At 43.9% G+C, this 12,463-nt stretch overlaps 1 protein-coding gene across 2 annotated transcripts; it reads left to right on the top strand.

Annotated features, from left to right (window-relative positions):
* LOC111143008 (G protein subunit alpha transducin 2) lies at positions 1-8,897 on the top strand. 2 transcript variants are annotated; one of them, XM_022496404.1, is made up of 8 exons: positions 1-118; positions 1,824-1,866; positions 2,151-2,292; positions 3,011-3,168; positions 5,283-5,411; positions 5,637-5,766; positions 7,412-7,565; positions 8,098-8,897. In XM_022496404.1, the coding sequence occupies exons 1-8, from the start codon at positions 1-3 to the stop codon at positions 8,286-8,288; spliced, it is 1,065 nt and encodes a 354-aa protein (XP_022352112.1). In that variant the 3' UTR covers positions 8,289-8,897. The 2 variants fall into 2 exon arrangements, with proteins under 2 accessions (XP_022352112.1, XP_022352111.1); XM_022496403.1 differs by having other exon boundaries at positions 2,996-3,168.
* Positions 8,898-12,463: the final 3,566 nt, after the last annotated feature.

Genomic DNA, 12,463 nt, shown 5'->3' with positions numbered 1-12,463 from the left:
ATGGGGAGTGGAGCCAGTGCTGAGGACAAAGAACTGGCCAAGAGGTCCAAGGAGCTAGAAAAGAAGCTGCAGGAGGATGCTGACAAGGAAGCCAAGACCGTCAAGCTGCTATTGCTGGGTGAGCGAGATGGGAAGCTGAGCCAGGGAACGAGAAAGTACTGCTCCTTCCTGCTTATCCTGGATGGTTGGTGGCTTCTAGCCCACCCCGTGGGGAGGAGGGATGGCAGGTCATTTTTCTTCTCCCCAGCCAGTCTCAGGCTAGAGGATCAGGGCTCTAGGGCTGAGTGCAGCCACCCCAAGGAGATGCAGAATGCCAAAGTTACCCTGGAATTGTTCTGCTCTTCCTTGAATCAGGATTGTGCAAGGGCCGGGACAGAGCCATTCATCTCCAAATCTAAATATAATACCGCACAGCTTTGCAAATACAGTGAACCCTGGGCTTGCAGACAGTTACCCAATCTACAGTCAGAGAGCTCTGAGTCAAGGACTCAGGAGAGGACAGTGGACTCGTAAGTCCTACCATATAATCAGTGCCATGTAGTCCTGGGGACAGGCCCACTGGTGCTTGCCTAGTAAACTGGTTCCTTCTCCTTGCTTCCAGTACACAATTTGTATAAATTTTAGAACCAGGGAGCCCTGAGGGAGGAGAAACTGAATCTTTTTCTAGGGCAGTCCTTTCCTAGCTCTCTGTTCAGGAGTGCCTTGAGAGTCCCTGCCAGATCGGAAGTTTATCAACCCAATGAGCTCCTAAGCAGATCACAGGTCTGTGCTGAAAAAAGAAAAGCACTTCTGTTGGTCAGTCAGAGAAGTTGGTCACAGCCATAAATAGAACCAAGACAATGAAGAGTTTGGGACACCTGGCTTAGGGGGGAAACCTCCAGTAGTAGGACAGAGGTAAGTTAGAGCAGGCAGCATCTGTGCAACAGGACATAGCTGGCTGGGTTGTTTTGAAGCCCATGAGGAGCCAGGGAACAGGAGCCCCAGGCCATGGCATCTCCCCTTCGCCAGCTGCTCTGTGAGCATACCGCTGTACGCTGGAACAAGATTCCAAGGAGCCCAAGAAGCTACAGAAGGGGAAAGAGATGGCCACTGAGAGATCTTTTAAGCCTAAGCAGCTTTCTTCCACATTCAGGATAAGCAGCTTAGAGGGAACAGGCGCAGGCTAAGTGGGAGGTGGTTAACCCATCAGGGCCACGCAAACTGGGGAAGATGTTTGAAGGGTATATGGAGGGGAAACGGAGTGCAAATGGGAGGACACTAGGACATTTTAGCCAATAAAGGAAAAAGCATGATGATGAAAAAAATGGTATTTCAGTGAAGTTATAAAGCTCTCTGCAATCCTGCCCCAAGATCACTCTCCTGAGTAAAAATAGGCAGAGGAGAAATGTGTTAAAGGAATTCCCCTGAATCTATCAGTGGTTCTCAATGAGATTTTGCCACCACTCCCTCTACCTCCCCCGGACACTGGGAAATGTCTGAGACATTTTTAGTTGTCACAGTGGAAGAGAAGAGTGCTATTGGCCTCTTAGCGGGTAGTGGCTGGGAATGCTGCTAAACACCCTAAAATGCACAGGACAGTCCCCACAAAAAAGAACTGCCCAGCCCAAAATGTCAGCAGTGCAGAGACTGAGAAACTCTGCTCTAAATCCAGACTGAATGACCCGAGCTCAAGGCTGGCAGAAATTGAGGGCAGCAGTCATCCCTATGTGTTATCCCCTAACAAGACTCCCAAGCAAGTCCTAGCTTGGACTTCTCACAGGCCACCTATTGGAGGGTTGGGGAGAACTGGTGGAAAACTGAAGCATAAGAATTTCTCCCTGCAGGTGCTGGAGAGTCAGGAAAGAGCACTATCGTCAAACAGATGAAGTGAGTAGGAACAAAGCCCCAGAAGACAGAGGTAGGGTGAAGAATTCAACAGAGGCATGGAGGATGAAGGGCTCCTTGGCCTCAAGAAACCCATATGTAAAGGATATAAGGAACCTGATTCCCAATGCCCCTCATCTGCATGCCTTACCCCCCTCACTCTCCACTTTGGGACAGCAATAAGCATGAGATCGGGTTCTTATGACCCTTTAAATCGTTCCAGATTCCCAATCCCTTAGGTCTGGTTACTCAGGTCCAACTAAGAGCTGGGTGTCTACTCCTTGCAGGATCATCCATCAAGACGGCTATACACCAGAGGAATGCCTGGAGTTTAAGTCCATCATCTATGGGAATGTGCTGCAGTCCATCCTGGCTATCATCCGGGCCATGTCCACACTGGGTATTGACTATGCTGAACCAAGCTGTGCGGTACGTGGTTAACAATATGTGGTTAAGGGTGGGAAGAAAGGCTAATGAGAAGAAATAGCAGCCAACAAGCTATGAGGAAACATGAGTCAAAAAAGAGTTTCTCATGTAACTAAATCCCATCTACTGAGCTTCCAGTCTTTTTACTTCAGTCTTGGAGAAGTATACAATCCCTACCTTTAAAATAAATTACAAAAATCTGCTCTCAGCTTCCTCTGCCTTTTTGTCTTATTTTATCATTTAAATTGTTCTCCTTGGGCTCCTTGCCCTGGCCATGGAACTTTTATAAGCTAAATCTCTAGTTCCAGTTTTGGCTTTTTCCAAGATTTGAATTATTGAAAGAAGGTGATGGTTTCCTGTCTCCCATGTTGTCTATTTCACGGTCAATCTGGTCTTTAAACATCCAACCTCCCTGTAGCAGAGGACCCACATTTGTGGTGGTATCCTTTTGGACAAAGGCTAGAAGATAGAAACACCAGAGAGGAAGCTCCTGGAACCTAGGTTTTCCCACAGGCATCCCAGGATGGGATAAATTGCCACTCTTTATATTCCCGAAGCACACTCAAAATTAATTAGTGTTTTCTTAGCATCTTCACTGGACGCTGTCTCCATCTTGGACTTTGGTAGCAAGGCAAAATACTCTCCTTTCAGCAGTATTCCCAGGAGCCTCCTGGAAAGCCATTACTCCTGTGCCATTCTCAGCCAGGTCTCTGCCTTACAGGATACTGGGCGACAGCTCAACAACCTGGCTGACTCCATGGAGGAGGGCACCATGCCTCCAGAGCTGGTGGAGGTCATCAGGAAGTTGTGGAAGGATGGTGGGGTGCAAGCCTGCTTTGACCGAGCTGCAGAGTACCAACTCAATGATTCAGCATCTTAGTAAGACTCTGACTGGGGATGAGGTGGGATGAGGTGTAAGCAACCAGGACTTCTAGGAGAAATCACATCCAGCCTAAAATTTCAGGCTAAAAGCTGGAGTCCAAAGGACTGAATTCAGCCTGGATACCTGTTTTGCTTAGGCATGAGCAGTGTTCTACTATGCTTTGAATGTGATGCCCTTAGAGACACGCCGCCACAGTCGTCACCACTCTGTATTGCTTTACACTGGCTCACTGCAGCCTACAGAGCTGAAGACCCCCAGAATCCAAAACAAAGGTGCTGTTTAGTAGCCCTCAGACTGCTGTCCTCTTCATCAATTCATACACACAGCGTCTCCTTTCAAAACCACGAATGTGAAGACAGACCTGCAGTTCTGCCATGGGCTCTCCCAGGAGGCACTTGATTCATGATGGCCTTTCCAGGGTGCCATTTTCTAGCTGGTAACATTAATGTCACCTAGACTCAGGCCACTCACCAGAAGTGAATGCCTCATTCACCCATACATAGTATCTTATGTCAGGGTGCCAGGACACAGAAGAACACAGAAACTTCCGGGGGCAACCAAAGGAAGTTGGTCAGGGATTAAAAAGAACCAATTTTGCAAAGCTGGTTCCAAAATGATAAGGTACACATCAGTCATACCTCTAATGGCATGGAATCTATCATAGATGGGCATGAACTTTGCAGTCAAACAGACCTGGATTTAATCCTTGTTCTGTCACCTAGTTCTGTAACACGGTTCTCATTTGCTGTTCACAGAGCACTGACTCACCAAGGCCCAGGCACTGCTGGGTGCATGATGTACACGGTCTCATTTGACCTGCACAGTAAGCCTTTGAGGTAGAGACTACTTTGTATTAGTCCCATTTACAGATGAAGAACTGAGGTTCAGAGAAGTTAATTAACTTACCCAAAGTCATATAGATAAACAGCAAAGGCTGGATTTGAATCCAGGTCTATTTCACAAAGTTGAACGCTTTTTACAATACACCACAATGTCTCTTGACCTTGGCCCCAGTCATTTAACTCTTCTTAATTTTTCCTTTATCTGTAAAATGGGATATGAAACTTAAAGGTGTGAGGTTAAATGAGAATTTAAATGTGCGAATGCCCGGCACATAGTAAGCACTGTTAATTTTCCTTCACTTCTTCTGTCATCTCACACCGTATTTGCCTTCTTCCTGTCTTTTAAAATTTTTTATAATAACTGCCAAACATACACGAAAGCAGAATGTAACGAATCACCTGGCTTCCACTGTTAACTCACAGTCACTCTTGTTTCACCTCCATCTCCTACTGCATTACTCTGAAGGGAGTCCCATATATTCCCACATCCTAAAAATTTCATTATGCATCTCAAAAAAAAAAAAAACTTAAAGAAATAACATAATCATCACACCTAAATATTTAGTAATTCCTTAATGTCATCAAATACCCAAGTAAGTGCTCATTTAAGTTTCCCAGTTATCTCAAAGGTTTGCTTCCCAACTTGATTCAAGATATAAATAAGGTCTCATGCTAGGCACCAAATCACATCTTTTTTTTTTTTTAAAGATTTTATTTATTTATTTTGACAGACAGAGATCACAAGTAGGCAGAGAAGCAGAGAGAGAGGAGGAAGCAGGCTCCCTGCTGAGCAGAGAGCCCGATGCGGGGCTCGATCCCAGGACCCTGGAATCATGACCTGAGCCAAAGGCAGAGGCTTTAACCCACTGAGCCACCCAGGCGCCCCCAAATCACATCTCTTAATGTCTCTGAAGTCCCTTTTAGTCTACTCCTGAGTCTTGATGGAAATTTTGGCACCCATTTAAACCACCAAATCTCACTGAAGGGTCTAGAAAACCTTGTAGTCAGGCAAAACTTAAGGAAATGTTATCTAACTTGACTTAAATGCGACAGAACCCCTGCCTCAACTGGGCATGCCTCTCAACCCAACCCACACTCCCTTTTGTAAGGACACATGAAGTTTGAAGGAATGAACCTGAGGTTTAACAGTATGGATTCTGATAGTCCTGGTTCTATCACCAAGTTAGCTGTATAAATTTGGGTAAGACCCTTTACCTTTCTTGGCCTTGGCTGTGCAAAGTTTGTCAATTCCAAGCTCTTTTCCCTAGCTACCTGAACCAATTAGACCGGATTACAGCCCCTGACTACCTCCCTAATGAGCAAGATGTGCTTCGATCCCGAGTCAAAACCACAGGCATCATTGAGACCAAGTTTTCTGTCAAAGACTTGAACTTCAGGTAAGTCCACAGTTCCCTGGGGCACCACAGATACAACACATGGTTCCAAGTATACCTCAGATACCAAAAAAGGGCAAAAGGACATGTTTCTTGGCCTTCACTAAAGCCCCATCTGAAGGACCTCCCTATTTCTCCCCCTTTCCCATCTCATTGCCAACTGGCCCCAAAGTGGCCACCTCTCTGGGGTAAACACCATGTCCATGTGCTGTTTTTTTTTTCCCTCAGGATGTTTGATGTGGGAGGGCAAAGATCCGAGAGAAAGAAGTGGATCCACTGCTTCGAGGGAGTCACCTGCATCATTTTCTGTGCGGCCCTCAGTGCCTATGATATGGTGCTAGTGGAAGACGATGAAGTGGTAAGTGGCCTTTGCACAAAGCAGCTTTCATAGTTCCCCTGTGACCCTTCCTCTAAGCTTTGCGTCACCAGTTCTTCAACCTGGATGATTTCAAGACACTCTAGCAGTCCTCCAGCAGCCAAATCAATGTCTCAGGCAAACAATTCTAGAAAACCCTCCTCTTTTCCAGGCTCTAGGTTAGCGCTTTAGAACTCCACAGATTTATTGGGAGTGAGCTTGGTCTCAGATCAGCCATCCAAGAATCACTTGGACATCACACAGCTCACAAAAGGAATTGAGAATTAAAGAGACAAGGGATCACAATGGGCTTGGTAAAGCACGGGAGTTACACTTAAGACTCTCCCAGGCTGCCTATGGAAATAAAGGGTAGGAGATGAAAATGAACAAGCAGAAAGACAATGTATGATGTGTATCTTTGTGCAACATGATAGAGGGTTTGGACTACTCATCTCATTTGGAAGCCTAAATATGTACTGTCAACAGGACTAAGGAGAGACTGGCAAACCAGATTTCTCACGTGCCACTTAAACTGGCAGCTGGAAGACTACCTGAGGGTGAGTCTCTTGAGCCTGCAGATTTTAAGAGGCTCTGCAGGTCCAGGGTCTGCCCAGCCAGTTACCTCTGGAGTTTGAGACAGAGGATATCACTGCATGGAAATGCTAATGGAGGCTCACAGCTTATGGATATCAGACAAAGCACCTACACTCCTATTCCTTGCTCCAGTTCTTCTCCCTTCTCCTTAGCAGAGTTCAAGTTCACATGAGAGCTCTAGGAGTATCTTCTGTGCAAATTCACTTTTCAAGATCTCTTCCATCTTTAACCCTGGAGTCTATGAGGTTTTAAGGGGTTCTGCAGGAGTATTAGCAATGATAAAAGGCCACAAAAAGTAGATTTGTTTTCTTTCCTCATTAGATGAAAAGACTGAGCCCAAGCCAACTAACAGCATACTTCAAATCCTAAAGATCTGTTCCCTGAAAACAGGCTGGTCTGGGGAATTGGAAACATCTAGACTGCGCAGATACACGGCACAACTTCTCAAAGTGGCACTCAGAGGAGGAAACAGGCAGAAGCGCTGGTGGTGTGGCATTGAGAAATTCTCTAGCCCTCACCATTTGACACCGAGGCAATAATCCCTATTATGTTCCTGCCCAAACTGAGATCCAGGACTCTCTAACAGAAGCCTATCAAAATAATCCTAAGGGGGGGGAAAAAAAGTCATCCTGGAGACACAAACAGGCACATGAAAACTCAGGCCTAGCTTCAATTGTGTATCCACTGCACCTACGGGCGTCGAAGTCCCTGGCAATGCCCTGGCAGCCTAAGCTCAGCATAACATTGATTGTACAACTCTAGGTCAGCCACTGTCATGGACACTACATACACGATCTCATCAGACCTCCATAATAACCCTGATAGGGAAACTGAAACTCAGAAAGGCTCTGTAATCTGCCCCAAGTTACACGGCTATGACAGAACAATTAGAAGGGCAGCTACATCATCTGGGCTCTATCCCACCACACCAAAAGGAGTAAGCTCTTCCTCTTACATTTGGGGCACTAGTCTCTCCAAGGGGAACAGGAACAGGAAGGAGAAAATATACTCGTCAGCTCAATCTGAAATCTCTGATGGTGTTTCCTCCTCCTAGAATCGCATGCATGAGTCACTGCACCTCTTCAACAGCATATGTAACCACAAGTTCTTTGCGGCTACTTCCATTGTCCTCTTTCTCAACAAGAAGGACCTCTTTGAGGAAAAAATCAAGAAAGTCCATCTCAGCATTTGTTTTCCAGAGTATGATGGTAAGTATCAAGGGCTGGAGACAAGGGTAACGATTTCTTGGTAATGATTGGTGATCGCCTGGTTTCCTATACCAAGGAGACACGAAGGAACCTGTCTTTAAGGAGTACTAAGTCTAACTCCTTTGCTTTCCTGGGTTGATTATCCCTTATCCCTTTAACTCAGTTCTTCTTATGTGCCTTGTGATATCCGAGTGATCCTTGGATGTCTAATCTGAGAAACTTGGGTATTCAGTCACAGGTTTAAATTCAGATGTCCCTGGAACAGAACAGATGTTAGATGCAGGAGAGCCGCCGACTGTTCAAATGATACCTACCAGAAATCAAGGGTGGAGACACCCTCTCCTCGATTTCATTGTCCAACTCACGTGATAAACACTGGAGTGCAATAAAGGAGAGGACCCTCCCTCTAAAAATAGGTCCCCAACTGCAGGTGTCCAACACATTTCATGGATCAAATTGGTCACCTAAAAAAGTAAGCAGCTATGAAGCGTTAATTTATCCCACTTCTTCACTATTTTTTCTGGGAAACCAGGAAACAACTCTTATGAAGATGCAGGGAATTACATCAAGAGTCAGTTCCTTGACCTCAACATGAGAAAAGATGTCAAAGAAATCTACAGTCACATGACCTGTGCTACAGACACGCAGAATGTCAAATTTGTATTTGATGCAGTTACAGATATTATCATCAAAGAAAACCTCAAGGACTGTGGGCTCTTCTAATTCTCATTTCTCTTCATGTACACATTCCCTAAACGGGCTTGGAATTTGGCTAATTTCAAGCAGAAAAGCATAGATCAACATACCACGGCATGAAGAGTGAATCCATTCTCCTTTAGAGATGGACTTATACATGATCGCCAACTGTGTCCTGTTCCTTTCAAATTGGGATAGCTAGTGCAGTTTAAAGAGCACAACACCGGAGTCAGGAGACCCAGGTGCCAGAACTGGTTCTTTTACTACAAGGTATAAATATTTCATTTCTCTGAGCCCTGAGTCACTCATCTATAAAATAAAGATAACTTCTCCACCACTTCACAGGGTTATTCTAATGATCACAAACATAAACTGAATGTAAAGAGCATAAAAGCTGTGTGGTTAGAATCACAGAAAGAAATCTATATAAAAGCAGTCACTTAAGAAATTCAAGACCAAGTTTTTAGATGAACTATCCCAAGGAAAGCAGCAAACCTTCCCTACATTCTGCAAAAGAAAACAATTAAAAACCAGACCTCAATAAACCTACCACCATTTTTTACAAACAGACTCTATGTAGCTTAGCTCAGAGATCTGAATCACTGGATTGGAGATAGGAGTTTCTAAGGCACATGTCCAAAATTAACCATCTTTATTAAGCAGACTATCCCTCTGCAACCACCCCCCAACAACTGCCATTATCTCTGTAACTGTCTCAGGTATACAAGACACTTTTTTTTTAAAGTAGGCTCCGGGGCGCTTGGGTGGCTCAGTGGGTTAAGCCTCTGCCTTCAGCTCAGGTCATGATCTCAGGGTCCTGGGATCAAGCCCCGCATCGGGTTCTCTGCTCAGTGGGGAGCCTGCTTCCCCCTCTCTGTCTGCCTTTCTGCCTACTTGTGATTTCTGTCTGTCAAATAAATAAATAAAATGTTTTTTAAAAATAAATAAATAAATACATAAATAAAGTAGGCTCTATGCCCAGCGTGGAGCCCAGTGTGGGGTTTGAACTCACGACCCTGAGATTGAGACTTGAGCTGAGATCAAGAGTCAGACACTTAACCAACTGAGCCACCAGGTGCCCCTCCGGTATACAAGACACTTTCTGAATAAACTTGGAAGACTTCAGCACACTCCCACTTAGAGTACTAATGATTTTATTGCTACCACTTATTGGTCACAGAATTTTTTTGTAAGTGTGTTTATTTAAGCAATCTCTACACTGAGAAGTGTACATTCTCTACCTGAGAAGAAAAGCTGCATGCTCTACCGACTAAGCCAGCCAGGTGTCCCTCAATCACAGAATTTAAAGTAAGCAAAGCCAAAATTCCCATTTCAACTGCTATTGTTTCAGAACCAAAAAAAGCAGCCGATATTACTTTAGGCACTGAAAATCTCTGCAGCTGAATCCATGTGATGCCTGGCTGAAAACAACATCTCCCCATACAGAACAACAAGTAAATTATTTCTCTGAACCTCTCTGAGGGGAAACGAAGCTTGCATTTATCTTGACAGGAGGTGGTGAAGTCAAGTACAGATTTAGCATTTACAACTACTAGTGAGGAAAGCTCTTGGCATCCAAGATTTAGTATATAAAAGAAAGTGTCAATTAAAATGAAACCGCTCCTTGCCAGAAACACATATTCACACTTAGGCTGCTACTAGCAATATTGATACTAGAGAGCCATATGAGCTTGAAATACACTGAAGAATAAATTTGGGGCTGTTAAAATTGGATTCATTTAATAGTCTTTCTGATTCCATGAAATCAACTTGAGAGAATTACCAGAGAAATAAGGGAAAGTGACTACTGCTGGTTAAAAAACTTCACCAAAGAAAAAACCTGGGCAAGCCTTCATGCATCCAAGAGCTGTTCGGGGACTACATTCCAAATGGCATATTCCTGCTATACTAACCTGTTTGTTTTAACTCAATATACAGGGATTATGATTCTTTTTTTGTATCATGGATCCCTCTAACAGTCCAATGAAACTTATGGCCCTCTTCTCAGAGTATTTAAAAATGCAAATTCGGAGTATTAAAAGGGAAACCAACATGATAGGAATATAGTTCTATCTTCCAAGCCCTGAAGCCCCAGGTTAAGAATCCTTACTTACTATGGCTAAGATCTTGTCTATTCAGGCCCCAAATCTAATGTATCTAACTTATTCCATCTTCAATTAGGGTAGCCCAACCTTGCCACAAATTGTACCAGACTGTTTGCTTCTTTCATTCTTTTCCTTGATCTCTGACTCCAGGCAGGGCTTGGGTTATAGGCCAAACTGTAAGAGCCCACCCATCTACGTGGTTATGGATGTTCATGTAGGACCAACCCTCTAGTCCCAGCAAGAAAACAGAGCCAGTGGGCCTCATCTTCTGGTATTCTACTCACTTCGCTATCTTTATCTTTTGTTTTTGCTTCATTTTAAATTTACACTACAATGATGAATCTTATGCATCCTCATAAATTCTTTTTTGTAACAAGGTAGGTCAGAACCAGTTAAACCCTACTTTCACGAACTATGATCTTTATTCTTAAAATGAGCAAACTAGAAGGAATTTCAAAATAGTCTAGGCACTGGACTATTCACTAGCAATTTATGGGTAAGAAACTGAGGCCCAGAGATGTGGAAGGCCTTCATCAAGATCAAACTGCTAGAAGTAGAACTAGAACTCCAAAACAGGTCTTCTGAATCCCAAGCCAGTGTTCTCTATATGCAACATGCTACTGAAAGCCCACCATATACTATAACGTCAAAGTCAATTTTCTTATTTCCCTAAGCTCCTCCCACTCCCAACCAATTCTTGGTTATTTTTAAATTACGCCATCCTAAATCATAGCTATTTAACACTATCATCTCCAAACTAAATACGAATTAGCCTCAAATCTGAATGTGAATTTAGCATAAAACAAAAATATAAATAGCTTTATTTGTTGAAGGTGTAATTAATTATCTGTTCATATCCTTAGAGGGCAGAGATCTGAATGCAGTTTCCTTGCAGTGCGCTGGACACTGATGTCAGTAAGCCAAATGTGAATTAGGTTCCACTTCTTGTGAATCTGATGACAGTTGCTTTTCTTTTTCTACAAAAATACAGTATGATTAACTCAAAAGGACAAATGTATGATTCCACTTATAAGAAGTATCAGTAGTCAAATTTATAAAGACAAAGTAGAGTGATGGTTACCAGGGCTGGGAAGAGGGAGTATGGGGAGTTAGTGTTTAATGGGTACAGAGCTGCAGTCTGAGACGGTGAAAAAGTTCTGGAGATGGATGGTGGCAATGGCTGTGCCACATAGTGAATGTACTTCAGACCACTGAACTATGTACTTGAAAATGATTAAGATGGCACAGTTTATGTTATGTATGATTTACCACAATAAAAAAATAGTGGAAAAAATACAATATAATTGGTAATGTGCATTTATATGTTCTATGGGTAAAAGCAGCACAAAAATCCAGTCTTAAAAGCAATATAAAAGACACATTTACTTGTAACAATTCCTACTCTGATAAAAAATTCACTTCCATGTACCCCAAACAGTCCAAATCAGGGTAGTCCCATCCCCTGGAGAAGAAATAACAGCATTCAAACCCGCTCTACAATTGGAGATGTGCCGTAGACCAAAGTGTGCCGGCCATGCTGGGTGGAGAAGGTGGTGAAGGGTGAAGAGCTCTTACCTTCCACTGCCCTCTCTACCCGGCACAGCCCCCGGAGCACAGATTCCAGGAGGACTTCAGTGTTGGCCCAGGGCCCCAGCCTCTGGTGTTCCTGCTAGGTAAAAGCATGAAGACATTTCTGTGAGGTCCAACAGACACTGCAGACAGCAGAAGGGTACGTTTCTGCTTTTCTGGCCATGAAAAGCAAGCACTAGTATGAACAGAAATGAAGAACTGGATTTAAACACAAAACAAAGTGAAGACCTTTCTTTCCACCCGGCTTAACAAATTTTAGAGCCATTTATAGTTGAACTTCATTTCAGGCATTCAAAACGAATATGGGAAAAGTGACGCTGAGAAGAAAACCGGCTACAATGAATACAACTGCTGGTATCGCCTTAAAAGATTACTTGTTGGGGCGCCTGGGTGGCTCAGTGGGTTAAGCCGCTGCCTTCGGCTCAGGTCATGATCTCAGGGTCCTGGGATCGAGCCCCGCATCGGGCTTTCTGCTCAGCAAGGAGCCTGCTTCCTCCTCTCTCTCTG

The sequence above is a fragment of the Enhydra lutris genome, unplaced genomic scaffold, assembly GCF_002288905.1.
Source record: "Enhydra lutris kenyoni isolate GAN:26980312 unplaced genomic scaffold, ASM228890v2 scaffoldscaffold9, whole genome shotgun sequence".
Lineage (NCBI taxonomy): Eukaryota > Metazoa > Chordata > Mammalia > Carnivora > Mustelidae > Enhydra > Enhydra lutris.
The sequence above is the reverse complement of the archived record's forward strand: the minus strand, read 5'-3'. Positions and strand labels throughout refer to the sequence as shown.

Coding starts and splice junctions, on each gene's coding strand:
- LOC111143008 (XM_022496403.1), top strand. CDS start 1: ATGGGGAGTGGAGCCAGTGCTGAGGACAAAGAACTGGCCAAGAGGTCC. Junction 3,169..5,282: donor CTCAATGATTCAGCATCTTA/GTAAGACTCTGA, acceptor TCTTTTCCCTAG/CTACCTGAACCAATTAGACC. Junction 5,767..7,411: donor TAGTGGAAGACGATGAAGTG/GTAAGTGGCCTT, acceptor TCCTCCTCCTAG/AATCGCATGCATGAGTCACT.